General features: G+C 53.9%; 6 protein-coding genes across 6 annotated transcripts; 1 reads left to right on the forward strand and 5 right to left on the reverse strand.

Moving 5' to 3' along the window:
* Nucleotides 1-2,429: 2,429 nt before the first annotated feature.
* On the reverse strand, nt 2,430-3,319 carry J4E83_009252 (uncharacterized protein; the record flags this gene model as incomplete). Its single annotated transcript, XM_049336141.1, has 2 exons — nt 2,430-2,678; nt 2,765-3,319. 2 exons carry the CDS (start codon nt 3,317-3,319, stop codon nt 2,430-2,432), a joined length of 804 nt encoding a protein of 267 aa, XP_049184705.1.
* Nucleotides 3,320-6,548: 3,229 nt separating this feature from the next.
* Nucleotides 6,549-7,529, reverse strand: J4E83_009253 (uncharacterized protein; the record flags this gene model as incomplete). Its single annotated transcript, XM_049336142.1, has 5 exons — nt 6,549-6,593; nt 6,657-6,743; nt 6,795-6,827; nt 7,003-7,411; nt 7,525-7,529. 5 exons carry the CDS (start codon nt 7,527-7,529, stop codon nt 6,549-6,551), a joined length of 579 nt encoding a protein of 192 aa, XP_049184706.1.
* A 2,411-nt stretch (nt 7,530-9,940) lies between these two features.
* On the forward strand, nt 9,941-10,954 carry J4E83_009254 (uncharacterized protein; the record flags this gene model as incomplete). Its single annotated transcript, XM_049336143.1, has 2 exons — nt 9,941-10,066; nt 10,121-10,954. 2 exons carry the CDS (start codon nt 9,941-9,943, stop codon nt 10,952-10,954), a joined length of 960 nt encoding a protein of 319 aa, XP_049184707.1.
* A 2,260-nt stretch (nt 10,955-13,214) lies between these two features.
* On the reverse strand, nt 13,215-15,378 carry J4E83_009255 (uncharacterized protein; the record flags this gene model as incomplete). Its single annotated transcript, XM_049336144.1, has 2 exons — nt 13,215-15,034; nt 15,090-15,378. 2 exons carry the CDS (start codon nt 15,376-15,378, stop codon nt 13,215-13,217), a joined length of 2,109 nt encoding a protein of 702 aa, XP_049184708.1.
* Nucleotides 15,379-16,043: 665 nt separating this feature from the next.
* J4E83_009256 (uncharacterized protein) lies at nt 16,044-17,192 on the reverse strand (the record flags this gene model as incomplete). Its single annotated transcript, XM_049336145.1, has 2 exons — nt 16,044-17,013; nt 17,185-17,192. The coding sequence occupies 2 exons, from the start codon at nt 17,190-17,192 to the stop codon at nt 16,044-16,046; spliced, it is 978 nt and encodes a 325-aa protein (XP_049184709.1).
* A 53-nt stretch (nt 17,193-17,245) lies between these two features.
* J4E83_009257 (uncharacterized protein) lies at nt 17,246-19,011 on the reverse strand (the record flags this gene model as incomplete). The annotated part of the gene is given in 2 exon segments (XM_049336146.1): nt 17,246-18,987; nt 19,005-19,011. 2 exon segments carry the CDS (start codon nt 19,009-19,011, stop codon nt 17,246-17,248), a joined length of 1,749 nt encoding a protein of 582 aa, XP_049184710.1.
* Between the last annotated feature and the right edge of the window lie 283 nt (nt 19,012-19,294).

Below are 19,294 nucleotides of genomic sequence, written 5' to 3' on the forward strand. Positions count from 1 at the left end.
GGTTAGATCAACAGTAGCTAGCTCCCGAAAGAAAGCGGAGTACACGTAAGAAGGAGATCGCTACTGCTACGGCACAGCTGATGAGCAGAAAGGGAGCATCCACCACCATGGGGGGTGCGGCATAGGCGCAACAGGCAAGGGATTGCACGGTCAGGGTCCATGGAAAGTGTAAGCGAGAGACATGTGTGCCTGCGCCCATGGCAGTGGTCACGTCGGAAAAGCTTCATCATCATAATCATCATCATCAGCCCATCGGGTGGATGTCTTTGGCAAGAGATCGTCCTGCACAGGGTCAGCAAAACTTCCCTCTCGCCCCGGTTCAACCCCAATCCAGCATATGCCTGCCGCGGCATGCTCGTTGCGTGCGTGTGGCCACACCCGAGCTGGCTACTAAGGACCAGGGTCGTCTTGGTACGGCCAGTAACCGACGAGCTCAGTGCTCAAGAGGGAATCTTACGACAGGGTTCGTCGGATCGTGCTGCACAAACGGTCACTACTGGCTCGGGATTTGGACGAGTCGGATGCAAACCAGCGCATATCGTGAACGCCCAACTTGAAGACTTTTTTCTTCTTCTGCTCCGTAGACTAGTAGGCAATAGTCGCGAAGCTAGGCGCACGTTTTATAGGGTGCTATAGGTGGTTTGTCTATCAACTGGTGTGACCAGCGTCCAGTTCGCGTCGCATTTCACTCTCCAAAACAAACAACCGCGCCTTCTTCGCCTCCCGCGCCCGCATCCGCTCTGCATATCCTACTTTGACCAAAGGACGCCATTTGGCGCAACAGTAGCGAGGTGTGTGCGGGAACAATGTACTATATCACTAACCCGGATATTATGAACAAGGTTTGTCCCCTTCCCGCATGCGGCATGGTCAGCCCGCGCTTTCTTAATATCGAAAGTATGATCGGTTGGCGAGGGCTCATGTGTATCTTGGTAATGGGTGATAATGCCTTGGTGTCATTAGTTCGAGACGGCTGGGAAGCGGCGTGGGGAAGGGATGGAGGTATTTGGAAAACGGTAGTTGGGGACGTAGTGGTGTTGGCTGTGGACTAGGCATTGAGCTGGGTCTTGAGGCATCGCATTTGGATAGGGATGGAATGCTTGCCTGAATACACTCTGATCTAGTTGCTCAATGAGCATCAGTGCAATGATTTGGAATTGATCTCTTTCAAGCTTGTAGTTGTAGCTCTCACTCGCATGATGAAAGTACTGTACCAGCATAAGTTTGACTTATTGCATCCGCGACCGGCCGCAACTCCGATGACACCACCACCACCTGTAAAGCATCATGCCATGCGCATCCAGATCTCATGATACTATCGACATGTAACATGAAGCTTAAGCATCTGATCTCATCTTCGCGGCCATATTCGTCTCAGATGCGCATCTCAAACTGCTTGATCTGAAACCCATAGTTGTGGTTGAGACACAAGCCACAACCCCGGCATTGACACACGGTCACCAGCGAACATGATGCGCATAATAGCATTCCAAATTATTGATATCAAGTGCGGGTTATGATTTACATGCGATCGCATGTCGCGTATCGAAGTTGCGATGGAAGACCCAGGTACAGGTATTTGACATTAGATGACGGGTGTCATGCCTTGAGAGATGGACGTAGGAGATGGATGTGAGCCACGGATTACAAATGGGTATTCTGAGAACCCAGCGCAAAATGCAGTTGTTGGCTCGAAGACCGTAGTCTAATAAGACATGCAGAGTGTGAAGGAGATGTCTGGCAAGGTTGTGTCGCGCGAGAAGAAGCAACGATTATGTATAGAAGAGAATAGATGCAATGCGTGGATGTAAATAAGCAAAAGCATATGACGATACCGCCAGTGATGTACAAAGGAAAAGATGTAGTGACGAGTAAAACAAAGACCAATGAGAATGCGCCCCTTCCGACTCTGCCTGGGTATCGTTTCCTTCTCTTTCACTCCCTACACCCTTGTTGTGTATCCGGAACGCTGGCCGACTCTTTCTCAATGCCGTCCATGTCAGCTCAAACCTCCAACAGCTCCCTGGATGATGTGATACCAGCCCGAGCCGTCTCTTTCCCAACGCCACCGCAATGCTGGACTCGCTTGGAATGTGTCGCGCGTCGAAGGAATAATCGTTCGTAGTATCCAAAGTATGCAGGTAATTTGTAAAGGAGTGTGTATTGGAAGAGGAAGGGTATACCGTTGGCCCAAATCGTGGTACGTCGTAAAGGAAATGTGTTTAGTGATTAGGAGGCTGGTGTGTGCCCCAGAAGAGTATTGCAAATGCCGAAATCGACCACAGAGAGGCAGGTTTGTGTCCAGCACAAACCCCGCAACACTGCCTCCCTTCCGCATACGCGCATGCTTGCTGTTCATATTTTTGTTCTCACCATGCACGCAAGCCCTCGAACTGGCCAGCCAGCCCATCGCAGTTAGAGTCGGCCAGTCATTGGTAACTTGCGCCGGGATCGCTGGGACCAGCTGCCATCTGAGACGAAGTGTAGGCACCCTGGTGTTGATGTTGTCGATGTTGTGATTCTTCCTCCTCCTCTTCCTGCGCAGCCAACTCCACAGCCTCAAGTGCCTCAGCCTTGTCCTTGCACGCGGCGGGCGAGAAGCCACTGCCAACCTTCGAGGAAATGATGCGCCATCGGTCGTTCTCGTACTCCTGCATGGCGTTGCGAAGCTTTACCACCTGTATTGCCGGTTATGGTTAGCATGTCGGAGATTGTGGATGCGATGCACGACGTCGCGCGTTTCATGACTAGGGTTGCGACTTACCATATCATCCGTCCAGACAGTGGTCTTTGCTTTGAGCTTCGTGCAATACCGTACTTGGAGTGTGCCAGAACTGCGGCCAGGGAAGAAGTCGGCGATTTGCTTCCATGTGAGGTTTTTCTTCTCTTTGAGGTCGACGAGTAACTGGTCGTCCTCGGGCGTGAACTTGAGCTTTGGGCCGCGGGGTCGTTGCGCTGGCGGGGGCATCCCTTCTTGACCGACTACGCTAGGAGGGCCATGGTGTTGAGCGGGAGAGGGAGGTTGGCCCTCCATCGGGTGATGTCTCTTACTGCGATGAGTATTTGGCAGATGGTGGTGATGTGTGGGAGGTAAAGAGGACTGTGGAGCGGGCGGCGGATACTGTTGAAGGGAGTAACCCTGGGTCGCGTGCTGTAGTGAGACGCTTCCCGTTGCTTGTGCGTAGGGATTGAGCTGCTGCTCTAAGCTCGGAGGCAGTTCGTGCTGCAAGTCGTCCTGGTGGCTGCGCTTGCGTCCGGCGGTCTGCTGGGGCGGCGGTGGGTAGCCCACGTTGTAGGAAGATGGCGAGTGTTGCGACATGGAGTGATGGCGCAAAAGATGGGGTTGATGTAATGAATGTGTGTCGATGTCTGTGTAGGTAGGGTGGTGGCCGGCGCCGGCATGTTGCAGCGTTTGAGACTGGTGTGGCTGCAGGAAGGAGTGAGGGTGGTATCCCGGAGGCAATCCGGTATGGGAATGGAGGACATTCTGATGTTCGACGTTTGAGGTCGGTATGTGATGTTCTTCCCCGGCATCGCCTGGTACGCTGTAGTCGAGGAAAGGGCCTCGATAGGGACTCGCCAGTGTTGCGATCACGCATGGAGACTACCAGAGCTAGGTTGCTCTGGCAGGCCGCCGCAGTGAGACCTGAGCCAGAAAAAGGATGCCTGGTTTGAGTTGGTGTTCGGAGTTGCGATGGCTGTATCGCACGCGTTTGGGTATTTCGAATTTTGTTATATTGACAAATGTTGGAGCAAGAAAGGCCTAGGGGAACGCGCCATCGGTCGAGGTCTTATCGCGTGTGTTAAGCGTCTGGGTTGTCGAATATAGGTTGTAGCCTTGTAGGGAACAAACGAAAAGTACGTATGGCTGGGGATGCTCGTGGAATATAAGATTCCTGCCTGATGGGAGAAGGCATTAAAAATCTCGGGCAGTAGGTCCCTTCAAAAGCCCGGTCCGTCTTGTGCGATTGCCACACGGACACAGGATCCAAGCATGTACAGCAATGGGTCGTCCCCACGAGACGCTCTGTTCCTGAGGAGCACCAAATGAGCTTAGTAGGGAAGGCCCAGGAACTGATTCTACGTCAAGCATAATGCGGTGATCAATGACAAGGAGGGGACCCCCGGCATGCGATCTGGACGAGTACAATGCTCGCAGACGTGGGTCGTGAGTGGCTGCTGATGCAAAATGAGATGGGCATGAGGTACTGTGCCCGGCTTGCGAGGGTCGGTGGGGCCCGGGGCGTGCGCGGTCCATGCCATCGTCGTTTATTTCTAGAATGCCGCCAGAAAGATCTCCAACGCCGTTGCAGGCGCTGCAGGAGGGATCCTGGCGCAGCGTGGTGGCCAGGAGATGTGCATTGAAGACGTTCTGAACCGGCTAGCAAGACGGCAGGGGCTCGAGGCGATTCCCCGAAGAGGCAGCGCCACGAGCGAGCGCCGTCTGCCAGATTGATGAGACACAGTCTACCAGACACGGAGCCAGGAGCGCGGGAGAGGTGCTCGGGTCATGCTCGGAGGCGAGTGCTTCCAAACGGCCTGGCAGAGGGGTGCTGTGACAATGATGGCATTTTTTCATGGCATCTCAATGGCATACACGCCCGGTGCCTCAGTCGACGGCACTTCATGCCTGGAAGAGCCTTACCCGGGCTCAGGGCCCCATGAAGCATGATGGTGCTGGCGAAGAAGCGGTACTCGGATCAGGGCAGGACAGCTGTCGATGCCGGCATTTACGCAGCCGTAGCACCCGCCTGTAAGCAGTGGGACCGAGCGATGGCAGGGCTCTCGGTCATGGTTCTCTAACGCATAGGCATGACGGCCTCAGATTGGCTCATGCGTGGGCCGTTTCAAGGTATAGAGTCAGACCCTGCCCTATATGCGCTTCGTCACCCCCCATGAGTTGGGATCTACCAGCCACAGAAATATCCCGACGCCCGCATTGGATGACGCACTTCGGCCTGCTGCAGACGCAGCGGGTGTACGGAGTGCTGGTGGCAAGTAGAGATGAGCACTGCGAGAGAGTATACCTGAGACAGCAGCCAGGTGTTTGAGGCGGGCGAATGCGTGAGGCGTTGTGGGGAGAAGGAGCAAGCGAGGACGACAGCGGGCTCGCCTGAGTAGCGAGTTCCCGATTTTAGCGTCGACGTCGAATCGCAGCCGGCCGCGATCTTCTGGCCCGCAAGCCTCGCATACAGGTCATCTCTCGACTGCATGGGCGAGATGAGGCATCGCGAGTCCAGTGCGTCGTGCCGCTGCCTACACGGTCGCCCTGTGTGCGCCACGACGGATGCGCTCGCCGAAGAGGCAACCGCTTCCTCCTGGCGCGCCCTCACCACCAGCCGCTCTCACGTGACGACTTCACGACAGACGCGCTCCCCGGCTGGAGGCTGGGATCTCCCTGCATCTGCAGCCCTCGCTATGACCTCACCGCCGTCGCCGTGTACGACTTTCAGGCCTAGCGATAGTCTGCCAATCTTCAAGTACTCGACCAACGGCGCATTATCCATTTAGGCTGATGCACGCCATTGCGAACTATAGGCTCGCGGAACTGCACGATGCAGCCCTCACCACGCTCCGTCCAACAGACCGCGCCCTTCACCGCGGCCACGCCGCCATGTCATCTGGCCTGCGTCGTGAGCGGAGCGCGTGCAGCGCATGTACACGGTGAGTAGAAGCGCGTTGCGGCGCATTGTGGGCGACCAAGTTCCCCCGACGCGCAATCTACTGTCGACGTTACGGCACGGCTTCGTGCAAGCGCGTCGCGACCACATCCCGCGCCCGTTGATATGGTTCGGTAGCATAGCCGGAGCGTTCGTCTGGGACTCTGGGTAACTCATGCCGTTACACGTGGGCGTCGCGACCAAGATCGCCCCAACGACATCGTTGATCGCACGAAAAAGAAAACAGCGATCGTCCTCTGCGCCATGATTGCTACACTGACGGCAAAGGCGCGTCGTCTATGTGTGCTACAAATAGCCAGGCGGATTCTGCCGATCGGCGTGCGGCAGTAGGTGAGGCGGAACGTTGAGGTGTGGTGTGGCGAGGGGTTGAAACATTCAACGAACCGCTGCAGGCTACCGAAACCAACTCTCCCAATTGTTCGTTGACGTGAAACGATAACACAAGCAAGATCGGCCAATCGCCGCTTCGACAGGCAAGACTTTGAGATGCTCCCCACATGCGATATCCCGTTATGGCATGGATACATTGCCGACTATTGCTAAGTAAAGACATTCGACATTATATCCAGGATGGAAGCTCCCTCAGGAATACAACCAAATCCCGAAGCGAAAGGATGACCGCGGAGAAACACAATAATATTGGTCAGCGCTGCCGAAAACTGCTAAGCATCTTTTGGAAAGAGAAGGCGACTAAGGCCTTGTGTACTCCGCTGCCGAGAACCACGTCCGGAAACACCAAGAAGGACGAACGGATGCCCACAGCACTTTTGCGCATGCGATGCTCGATCAAGATAGGAAAGCTGGTATCATAAGCGGGCCCCACCGCACTAATTCCGGAAAGATGCAGACTGTGATCATAAGTGTCGTTCAGTACTTGCCGCCAAAATTCTCCTTTGCGTACTGCTCGCATGCCTGGTGCACGTCAGTACAAGCTCATGCACACGAAGACTACGTTTGGAGACGATCAAGACATACTTTTGCAGGCTTGCCAACCTTCTGACCGATGACCTTCCATTTGTTGGCATCGTATTCTTTGATGGCGGCAAGCAGCGCGGCGCTCTTCTTACTCATCAGCACACTCTCAGAAGGACGGAGCTGTAGCCTCTAACTCACTTCGTCCTCAGCGAACTCGGCATAGTGCATATCCTTGAAGGTCAGTTAGAGGGTCCGCAGTGGAACAGTACTGGTCGCATGCCCACCTTGTACCAATGTTTCTTTACACTCCCTTCTGTCCGCTGCGGGAACGTCTACCAACGGCCAAGTCAGCTAACTGTTCTCCGGGAACACGGCAGTTGTCTGATCCGGCAAGCGTTCTCCTCACCTTTGCGATCTCGCTCCAGCTGTTTCCAGCATCTCTCATTTGTTTCAATCTCAATTCCTCAGCTGGCGTCCAAGGCGTATTTGTCCGACTCTTCTTGGTCTTGGGCTCCTGTGCAGCATCGACATCAGCCGTTGGTGGCAACACAGCACTACTCGCTTGCGCCTCTGCACTATCTGCAGTACCTGCCATCTGTTCCTGGGACTGTCCGAGGGTTACAGACTTGCGCTTTCGGCTCGTAGGAGATGGCAGTGGCGGTTGAGCGCCAGTGTGAGCCTCTGGATTCGCCGTGGTGAATGACGCCGCTGGCTGTAAACTGGGCAGCTCTGGCGGTCCAGAGTACTGAACGCTCGGTTGGGGGTTCGCTGCAATGGGCGACGGTTTCAGGCTACGCTTGGTGGAGGGCGAGGAGCTGTCGGGGGCCACAACGTCAGCGCGCGCGGCAAGGTACCGAGTCGAGTAGGGGAAGTATCTCAGAGTCGCAGAACGGGGACAAGACGAGACGGATATAGTGGAAAGACTCACGACATGGCGGCAGACGGGGCGATAAGACCTAAGCCAGGCAGGCGGCAGCACGAGACAGCTTCACTGGGGAGAGCAGGATGCGCCTATAGAGTGTAGTGTCATGCTCGTATATTACAGCTTCAGGACCACTTTCAGAGGGTACGACGGCCAGACTGGAGGCAGTAGATCATCATGATATCCAAGGAAGCAGATGGCCTGTCGGTGCGAGCGCTGATCAAGTACAAGGGATACAAAGAGGGTCAGGTTGGCAGCAGACGGGCGAATGGGAGGAAGGCATAGGCATCATGGTGGAGGACGAGGGCGACGCTGTGAGGTTAAGTGGCCGAATGCTAGCGGGGGTCGGCGCCCAAGATGGGGAGGGCAAGTACTAGTACTTGCCCGCTAGTGAATTGAACGTGGTCGTCGAGGTATAGATACGCGGGGACGCGCTGCAGACAAGAAGCGGGGTAACAGGCTCTAGGGCCCGGCTCTGATGAACAGGTGGCTTTGAGGTTACGGGGACAGCGCGACGAGTGCTAAGAGGGCAGCGGAGGTAGAGTGCGCAGCGCGTGACTGCTTCATGCGTGTCCAGCATACATGCGAGTGATGCGGAGCGCCCCCGATCGGGTGTCGCGACATGATGACTGTGTATACAGACAGCCACGGCGCCGGCGGAGTAGTGGGCGAGACAAGCGCATGTTGTCATGAGTGTCATGGCGATTCCCATGCCGGGTCGAGTAGAGTGACTCCAGATCAGGTCACCGTGGAGTCGCTACCAGGCCAGATGGCGTGCCGTAGTGGTGACGGAGTTGCTGGCAGCTGGAGCGGGGCAGCGTGCATGGACCGGCCGCTCTTTCCTCGAGTGGTGCTCGTGCCTTCCAACCTCATCATCGGTCAACAACACAGCGGGAAGTCGCCATGGCGAGAGTCGCACAAACACGACCACGTCAGACGGCTGCTCTGCTCGACAATCTATCTCACGACCTGCCGCTTGACCGCCAATGGCGCCCTCACCACCACAGAGATTGTGCTGCTATTTAGCCCGGCCTCAGTCGTCGCCGAGTGCGAGCCATCCCTGTCTTCTCCACACGGCCACTGCAGCAGCGGCTTGCAACGATGGTACCAAACAAGGACCTCTTGCGCTCATCAGCAACACCGCTGGGCGCGGGGAAGAGGAGTGAGGTAATCGATATGCTGCTGCCGGACCGTCCTGAGTACTTTGCTCGCCGTGGGCCTGGATGCCTTTCAACCCAGGCTCCGCTCCGCATTCAAGCCAAGCTCTTTCTCCAGCCGCCTGACGCAGCGCCAGTATCACTACAAGCCACAAGCGTTTGATCAGAACCGCTCTGCCACAGCCTTACCACTTACGACCTATAGCAGCACACATGGCCTGCCAAGCGCTTCGGCCTTACGAGTTGCCTGACGTGTTGATGCTGTAGGCGGAACACGACCCATCCGAACGTACTCGTTTCGCCTGTCTCACAGCGTCGTCATCTGCACTCTTGTGTGTTGCGAATCATCTCCACTCACCGTCTGCTCGGCCCTATTCACATGGAGCAGATTCGTAGCAAAGTGTCTGAGGCATCGTCGTTGAGGAATGCTTCAAAGCTCGTTGCCAATGTTGTTTGTCTCTGCAATGGGCGACCGCCGGCGCACAGTCCCCCCCGCAGCCTGTCACAGCACGTTCTGCGTTAGCGCCCGCCGTCGCTTCGGCACTGGTCGCTGCTTGTTTCCAGCTTTCCAAACATTGTCAAACCTCGCGCTCCGTCAAAACTGCACCAAGTCCGACGCGCGCGGTTTTGAAACTGCCCCCGTGGGTCCCGATGAGGCTGAGGACCTTATGCATCCCGCTCTAGATCTTCAGAGCCCCAGGCAGCGATTTCGTATGCGTCTTCATGTCCGTTCCACTTCCGGCTTAACATGTCTCGTGTCAAGGTTCTTCTAAACATTTTGGCTGCGAACACCGTCTTTGCCCCATGATGCCGATCAGGAATCGAGTTGCAGAAGCGACGGTTTGAAAACGTTGCCAATCTCAGAAACTGCCACTGCTAATCGACTTGGTCTGTGACCACTGACCGACCCGTTTCTTGACCTCTGTCCAAACTCTATAACTGCCCGAGTGCCCCAAGTTTCGAGGCTTCAACCGCATCTGTTCAATCGGCATCTGTCTTTTGTTTTTTAGCAGCCTTGTAATACTCTCTTTTACTTCCCACTGGTTTGGGCTGCACTACATTCACTTAATCAACTTTACCAACATTGCTGAGCAATTACTTTTTTACCGACACACCGTGTAATACTTTCTTTTCAGAGCCAGCCTCGATCACGACGAACAGACATCCCTAGTGGACACGAATCAACGACTTCTTCTACGCAAAGTACTCCAATCAGCAACATCAACATCAACATACTATCAGCTCAGCAACACAACGATTACAACATGCTTCACCACCAGCCCCAGATTCTCTCCCCTCTTCCTGAGATGAACTCTCAGTCCCCTGACCCTTCCAGCCTTCGCGCTCGGAAGATGTCAGCCGGTGGTAACAGGTCTTGGTCCGAAGAAGAGGTATGTCAACCAACTTGCACTCATCGTCATCAAACACATACTCACAATATCTAGGAGAACTACCTTCTTCAGACCCGCATGCAAAAGATGCCTTACAAGCACATTGCTGCTCACCTCAAGAAGACCGAGCTTGCATGCCGCCTGCACTACCACCAGCTCTCGCACGGTAGCCACCGCCGCAAGCGCAACAACTCGGTCTCTTCCAACGCTTCTTGCAGCTCTTCCGGTACTGCTCCGGTCTACTCCATGGCCATGGATCAGGATGCCTACTCTCAATCTTCCCGTCACAGCTCGCCCATGAGCTACACCGGCAGTCCCCATGTCCGCGCCAACTCCATCACCACCTCTCCCGGCCGCTCCCAGCACAAGATTCTCCTGCCCAAGCCCCGCACCCTTACTCCCCGTGGATCCCCGGAGCCTTACAACGGTCTCCGTATCAACACCGAAGTGGCCCACCAGCCCAAGATCGTTGACACCGACCGTCTCCGCTCCATCTACGAAGCCCGCCGCCAACAATTCTGGGCTACCGTCGCTGCCGACTACGGTGCGGATGTTTCCCCCGCCCAGCTCGAGGAGATCTGGCGCAACGGCTCCAACGCTGTCCGCCCTCCTACTCCCGATGCCTCGCCCGATGGTAGCATCATGCACAACCCCATGTTCAAGCCCTCTCCCTTCCCGAGCTACATCTCGCCCGCCCACAGCGAGCCAGCCAAGCACTACAGCCCGATGAACCCCATGAACATTAGCGCCGTTTCAGCCCCAGAGCGCATGCCTTACGTTCTGCCCATGCCTGTCCCTTCCTCTGGCCGCCCAAGGGCCGGTACGTGGAGCTCTGCGCCCAGGGACAACATGCCCATCGCTAGCCTCCTCAACGACGATAGGAAATAGATGCCCGTTATCTTTACATTCCTGTACTTGTTAGATCACTTCCCGGGTCGTGGCATTAGGCATGGAATGCGGTTATGGCATTGGCAAATGACTCTTTCTCCTCTTCTCTACTTTCGTTAATTCGCTATTCAATCAACCCTTTTCTTCATATTACTGTCTTAACGTCCTCGGTGGTATATGTCAAGAGCGGTATGGTTTATCATGGCATATGAGACACTTTTTGTTTCGGATCTTTTACTCAGGCGTTCAGCATTTGGAATTTTGGTCTTGGCGCATAGCATGAACGGGTATCTAGGCGCTTCACTTTTTGAAGAGTTTTGCAGCATTGTTCTACGCGGTAGATGGTAGCGGTAGTCAATACAGAAGAATATCCACAGTACTAGTTCACATTGCTCAAGTCACTTCATCATGGTATGGACTTCCAACGAGCATACCCTTGACGACGACATGTTCCTGACATTTCGCTTACGCCTGATGTTTGCCTAATACAGGCGGTTAAGCGAGCATGTCAAACACGACTACCTTCTCCTTTAACTTTTGTGAACTTCCTCTTGTCCGTAGTACAATATCAAAGGTATGTTAAGACACTTGAGTCTTGAAATGATGAAGATATTCGCAAAATCTCGAGTTTGACCACAGCATCAACAACAACGTGACCTTCTCCACCTTCGCACTCGAGCAACGAACTCCTTGCGCACAATCAACCTCTTCCTCACATTTATCCGCTGATGAGCTGATTCCTCGTCCAGATAACTAATCTGACAGCGGCAGCCTTGCTTCCAAGGCCCGCCCATGACAGCCACGGTGCTAAAACCCCAAGGCACAGAAAACTACATCACGGAACTTACCAAGCGAACGCGAACGCGCATGTGAACTATCTGTCTTTTTCTAGTTAACTAGCATACCGTTGCAATCGTCGGATGATTTCCTTCTTTGCCGCTGCCGGTACCAGTGCGGTGCGGTGAAGCCTGACTCGCTGCGTGTTTGGTAGGTGAAACGTTTGGGACCGCACTAGTTGCTCCTTGCGCGGCACAACGGTTTGGTAACGGCGGGCGTGGGCGTCAGATGCACCTGTCAAGATCGTGTGTGCGTGTAGATGGCGATGTCGCTTTGACGATGTTCGCATATATGGTTTTGCTCGGAGTGCGAAACGGCAGAGTGGGAAGTTGACGTGGTGTTGGTGGGTTTCGCACACGTAAGCATGGGTGCATGCAATACACGCGTGTGTCGTCTTTGGCGATGTGCATAATAGACAGCCTCGTCATAGACCGGAGTAGGACCATGAGAATTCCAAATCACAATCGTCTTACTAAGAGACGCGACTGGTTTGCGAGAGAGAGAGAAAAATCGGCATCCCGTGTTCCTATTCTTGTGTGCTGGTCTGACGCTCGACCCCATGTCAGCCCTGCGCATCTCCCGCTCATCCCGCGAACGTCATTTGACTCGCATCCCACCGATCCTGACGCACAACGCCACAGCCCGTCCATCCGTCCAACTAGACGACATCCCAGCCATCTACATAGTACCAGTGCTCTGTTGCTAATTTCCCGATATTCATGCCTTGCTGCCTTACCCTTCCTCCATGATCCCTTTCCTGTGGCCCCCCCTGTAAACACGCCATCTCATCGACCAGAGATCCTCCCTCATCCCCACCACGCCCCCTAGCTTGGAACCAAACGAGTCAATTTCCATGTCCCCGGTCAGCGCATATGCCGAAGTCCTAATGCAGATCTACGCTCCGGCAAGTGTCAGGGATGTACGTTGGATTCCGGTCCAGTGGAGTCGGTCAGGGTCGCATTGGCGGTATTCATGCGAACTGGGTTTGAGACCTGGTGGGGATCTGTGAGCGCCTTAGTTTCGAGGCGCATAACTGTGGCGTGTGAGCGATGGATGCGCGCGATGGATTCGCATGCCTTGTAGGGCTGATAGAATCTGTGTATGCATGGCTGAGGGGGGAAGATGACGTCGCAGGCTGAAGCCGTGGGTTCGGTCATATCCGCGACATGCATGAGTGAGGGGTTCTGGAAGTGTGACCGAAGGTTTGGTGGTGCATAAGGCGATAGGAAAGCCTGCGTCGGTGTAGTCGCCTAATGCGTGTGTAACGCGTGACTCCCAAAGGATTGTGTCGGACCGTAGAGTCGTTGGGTCAGCTGACTCTCATGACTGTATCAACGTAATCGTTGTGGCTATCTGGGGTGATGTTTGGCCGACAGTACTCCCGAGGGGACCACGGCTGCACTGTGCTTGCGGCCCTTCTTCATCAGGGGTTGGACTCTGCGACTGTCTCTCCCGCCCCTTCCTGACCAGCCTCGTTGTCCGGTTGCGACCCTCTCCTGTCTTCGGGATCTTGGTCGCCCTTTCCACCATTCTTTTGTTGCTCGCCACTTGATTCAATGTCGTCTCTCAACTCTGCCTCTTCTTCTGGGTTTTCTGTGCCCCTCGAGCTGTACTCTTTATCCATGCGATGCATCAACTCTTCGCCGGGTAGAAGAATGCTTCTGTCGATCGCCAAAGGTAGTCCACGATGTCTACCACGTAGCATAGCAGCCATTAGGACGACTTTGCTCAAGCTGGCAAAGTCGCCGCATAGACTAGTGTTCTTTCCTGGTACACCGAGGCTCAAGCCGACAGTGCCATATGCCGATGTGACTTCGAATAATATCGAGAAGACGCTGAATCCCGGTGATGCGTTGAGAATGTGACCTCGCTCAATGATACATATAAGAAAGAAGACAAAAAACTGGAACCAGATGTCGTAGGCGAGCTGCTTCTGCAAGTGTGATGCTACGCCAGCGGCACTGCTATCGTTCTCTTCCAGTCCGATCGATTTCTCCTCGTACGTGTTCGTCTTCCGCAGTACCAACGTCATAGGGTAGATCGAGATGTACATGATGACTAAATAAGCCACCAAGCATGCGGGCGCGAGCGAACTCATGTTGATGATGTATGCGCCGCTAGTACGTAGTCCGCTGGCCATGAAGAGTCCGTCTACTACTCTAGCGCCAGTCGATAGAGCTTCGACATCTGGCATGCCGATGTTCAATATCTCGAAGCAAAGCCAGGCAGTGATATCGATGCCGAGCTGAACAAGAAAGAGGTATACTGTCTCGCGCTTGGGGAAAAGATATATGAAACAACGTCGCGGATGCTGTAGAAGAAACTGCATCGTGTTTCTGATACGAGACTCTTTCGGCAGTATCTTCTTCAATACCCATATCGTGATGCGGAGTAGAATCGGGAACTGCGTCTGACCAGCGAACGCGAGACATGCAGCCACAAGCAGAACATATGCATTGCCGCTGAAGGGAACGAAATTAGCGTTGAGTACGTTAAGTCCACCGTTGGAGAACTCTGTCACCGTCGCAAAATATGCCCACCATCCTGGATTGATGGCACCGGGCTGCTCTTGATACAGTGTGCTTTTGGTATCGTCGCGATATGCGTACGGTATCAGGAAAGTGATACCAAGCAAATACCAGAAGATCTGATAGCCGACCAGGATAAGCAACAGAGCTTGGAGTGCGCGATACTCCACACCCCCAAGTTCCATGCGATCTTGCTCACTGAGCTCGCGGAATCGACCCTTGGAGTCGAGATGTGGCTTGAAGGAGACATAGTCGTGTTTCTCGGGTTTCAACTCTGTCGAAAAGCGATCCAGAATGCGGCTGAAGAAGTTGCGTGCGGACTTCATTTCCCAGGGTGTTGGTATGAAGCCAAATCCAGTCTCGTAGTGATATGTGCGTCTTCTAGACTTGGGATACATTTTTGCTTGCGGCGGCTCCTCGTTCTCTTCTTGTACGTTATTCCCTGCCTGGCTTCGTTTTGCATTCGGTCGCTGGCGCAGGCTTCCGGTACTGCTGCTGCTTTCATTTTGATCCGAATGGCTGTTCTCGATATCTCGCACGAGTCTTTGCATTGTGTGCGAATGTTTGACGACATCTGCCATCTTTCTTCGGAATAGCGCTCTTCTGATGAGTACCACAGCTGTCGATACAAATGGTATGTTGCCAATCATTAGCAGCACGGCGAAGGTCGCTTGCTGGAAGCCGGAGAGATCTCCGAGGTCTACCGAATTGAGCCCTGCATCGATTAGTATTCTACTCACACAAACCCAGAGGACGGGGAAGACACTTACCTGTAGTTGTCATAGCACTGGTACACAAGAACAGCGCGTCGGTGTAAGTCACATGCGCATCTCCATACTCTTTGGGCCCATTAGCAAGACCCTGCCCGTAAACAATGACCGAGGAGATCGCAATGACAACGACGAAATACAGCATATGCGCGCGATAAAAGTTCAACTTCAACACCTCCTCTTTCAAATACTTCAAAAAGTCATCTTTGGCCTGACGCGGGTTGCGCAGCTCCTCAATCGGGTCGTGCATCGCGTCGTTGTCGTCGAGCGGCAACCACGACGAGCTCATTCCGGCTGCAGTCGCAATGTATATACTTTGCGGTATTTGTCCAAGACGCGTACCAAGAGAAAGCGCGGATCAACGTGGCAGATCTGGATAGCGCAACCTTGTCAGAAGTAGGCTGTGTTTAGCTGCGCTGCCCAGGCATTTTTCGCGAGGGATGATGTCACTGAACCTCAAGCACAAACCTTATCGCGCGTGGGGAACGACGCATCATCGTGGACGCGACAACATTGATCTTCAGGTCCGCGCCCTTCTCAATTGGCTTGCTGTACTGAACGGTGAGGAGTTGGCAGATCGTAAGTTGTTTCCGTGCCGGTCCGGAGATGTGGTGATAAGAGCCTGGATTTGTCGTGCGATGAGGTTCGTCCCTGGTGTATTACTAGGATCATCCATATCGAACTCGTCTGACGGGCGTATATGTGCGCTGTCACCGCCTCCTACGTTGCATTCTGTATTCCTTGTTATGATCTCGAAATGCTGGATGAGCACGATTCAATCGCACTGGATCGCGGTATATACAAGGACACGTTATGATGTTGAATTGAGATTGACCGAGATAAACCGTACCTACTGAATATGTGGAAGGACTACTTACCCAAATGCGTAAACTAGCTCGGCATCACATTGCGCAAAACACCATACTAGAGTTCTACCACCACGCCAATACACTCCTACTCTGAGCACATAACAACTTTGCCCTCCTCAAATACCACACCCTTCTCCCTCATCTCCTTCTCTTCCTCCTTCCCAATCACCCTCCCCTCCCCATCAACCCTCTCAAACACCACCCCCACGCGACTCAACTTAAGATGACTCCACATCCTCGCCGACTCACTCCAACCCCCCAACGCCCCAAAACACGCACTAATCCCCACAATCCGCTCTCCACCCACCACCTTCCTCACGAACCAATCGCGCATATCCGGCTCCCCAAAGTATCCAACCCGACCACTCTGCGTAACAAGTTTGAGAGCGCGGTACTGCTGCTCGACGTGGACTTCAGTGATGTCTTCCTGGTTCAGCGGGAAAGTGACAGTGTTTTGTTGTTGGTAAGCGTGTGGACCGCCGTTGTGCTTCTGTAGATCTTCCCATGCGGCTTTGAGGGATTCTCGGAGAGGCTCATTCATGTCGTGCGCCCATTTGGGGGATTGACATAGGACGGGCCCGCGAGAGCCGACGCTGCGGCCGCGATTACCCCACATGTCATGAGGGCCGGGGTTGATGCCGACGATATCGATACCGGTGTGTAGTTGGCAGGACGATGACGAGGTGTTGGTTGCAGGGAGAGAGCCGGGCAGAGCGGTCGTTGCGGGGCTTGCGCTGGTCGATGGCATGGATTCTTCGGTCGAATCGTGAGGCATGGAGATACTCGTTGCAACGGGCTGAAAGCATTCAATACCTGTGTTTTTCTTGCTCCACATGAACACATCGTTGGGCATCATATCCTCGGGGAGTTCGTATGGTATGGGGTGGGTAGAAGTGGGGAAGGACTCGAAATGGATCGTAGGATGCGCCCAGACGGAAGCCTGTTGAGGATACCTTTGACCAATACGGTCGTAGGGTAGCGATGATCCAAGCTTTCCCCATGCCATCTGCTGAACGGATGTGTATCGCGGCTGAGCGAGTGGTGCTGAGTCCGGTCTGCATGCTTGAAGAAGACCGAGACGTGAGATAGCTCCATTCTTGCAATGAGGTCAGTAGATGCCTGTAGAGTAGCGCAGACGGCTGCAGCATTTGGCAACTCACCGAAGCAATTTGACCCGTCATTCCTACTAAATGCATGCCATCCAACACTTGGAACGGCCTCCGTACACCAGCATAACTCTGGTGCAAGCCTTTGTTTCTCCCACTATTCAGTGTCACCTACTTCTGATTAGTATATTTTTCTTCGGAGATGGTGAGCCCAGCGTACAGAGATACCGCTGATCACAGCAGTCTTGGATGGCCAAGGATCCTCAGGCTTCCCATGAGGCCCGGTCTGATTCACAATATCTTCGACACAGCAGACGATCTCCTTGATCCACTCCCCACGATCAAGATGAAACGGAAGTCCAGTGAGTCCATCAGAGCTGCCAAAAAGTCTTGTTTGGTCACCCAAGGTGACGGAAATTCCCACTAAGTAGTCGTGGCTGTTGTTGATCTGGCGCCAGTAGGTGTCCAAAACGCAAGCACGATGAGTAATCTCATTCCAAGAGTGAATAAACTGTGCCGAAACGGTCTCGGTCTGAGCTGGCGGGGGATACATGGTCATGGGCATGTGCAAGCATACGGAGCTGTCTAGAATCGCCTTTGCTTCGTCCGAGTCTGCCGGCTCAGCGGGCTCGACCGGCCCAGTTGCTTTCTTGTAGAGCGAGGCTACTGGCTGGCAGCAGCCCCAGATCCGGCGTCGATTTGCTATGTGCATGAGGGGTCCCTGGATGCCGAACCTGGGACGAGTCGATGCATTCACCCAGAGAAAAAGACCTTTGTAGTCGAGCGCATCGGTGGTCGCAGTCTCCACGAAGTAACGCAACTCGTAGAACCATGGCAATACACGCATGCGTACCATATGTTTCCAGAATGCGGCTTCGCGAGTGACGCTGTTGACGTGATGCGAAGCTTGCATGAGCGAAAGCATGTCTTTGGAGTCAACATATCCAAGGATTTCGAGAAGCAGGTCGTACGGGAGGACTGCAATTGGATCCCTTCGCACCTTGTGCGCTAGATTTGCCAACTGCGGACTCCCACCAAAAATGTTGGCGGGTAGGATGCCTTGTATACTTTCTTGGAGAGCAGGTCGGGGGGAAGGATCGCACACTTCATACTCCGATCCCGCTCCATTATGCCAAAATTGCTCGTTGCCCGAAAAGACCTGATAGTCCACATCCAAAACTGGTCTTTCGTTTGCAAGAAGAGCGCTAAACGTTCTCAACATCACATGCTTATCAATATCTCTGCTCTCAAGTCCTATGCTCTTTGCGAGAATGTCGAAGCATGCCTCGTGGAATGGAAAAGCTTGTTGTTCGTCCCCACTCGCGTAGCTCGTGATGTTCAAAGAACCTTCGCCCGGATCATTGGGATCTCTTCCAGGCCCTTCGATATCTAGAGAGCCATAGTCGTAGTAACGGCCTCTACCGGATATGTAGGCTTTCCGCTCGGGATTGAGTGCCAGTGCGCGGACCCGATTAATCCATTTGACGTCGTCGAGTCCGATGAGTCTAGGATCAAAACTGTTGTCCTCAGTGTTCTCGGTACTGGCATAATTGTCAAGACCCCACTCATCGCTAATGTCCAACTCGGGATCTTGCGACCAACTTCCATCATCGAGTTCTTCCACAGGCCCAGGCTCGGGGGTACGGGGTCGAAGAGCGACGTCAAGAATCTCGGATGATCTCGTAAGTAAGTCGGAGTCGTTGCTATCGATAGATTTCGTGTCGTCCGAAGAAGAATCCGAGGAAGGTTCGTAATCCGAATCTGCATCGTCTTCCTCCTGTTCTTGCTGTTCGATGCGTTGCTTCTCAATGGCTTCGGGGTCGATCGCATCTTCCATTTCTTCGTCCTCATCGTCACTGTAGACAATCCCGCGTCCCACCTTCTTCCCAGTACGTCTCCCCATTCTTATATCCATCGCGCGATCTCGCTTGCGCAAAGACTTGCCATTTCTCGATCCAATCCTGATGGCGCCAATGTTCATGCAGATAGAGCATAAGATACAGTAACAATCGAAGGAGCCCATGATGAATGATAAAAGATGAATAAAACACAAGCTGGTATCAGAACAGAAGGTTGGAACTCGAGCTCTTATTAAAAGAAGCTTGTGGAGTATCTAGGGCGGCACGGCGGGATTATGGGGTCTTCGGATTAGGCGTGCACCCTTGGTGCAACGCCACCAACCCCACTTTGTCCAAAAACGTGGCTGCAGCCTTGCCATCCCCGGACATGA

Source organism: Alternaria metachromatica, assembly GCF_023757995.1.
Source record: "Alternaria metachromatica strain BMP 0045 chromosome Unknown scaffold_31, whole genome shotgun sequence".
Classification (NCBI taxonomy): domain Eukaryota; kingdom Fungi; phylum Ascomycota; class Dothideomycetes; order Pleosporales; family Pleosporaceae; genus Alternaria; species Alternaria metachromatica.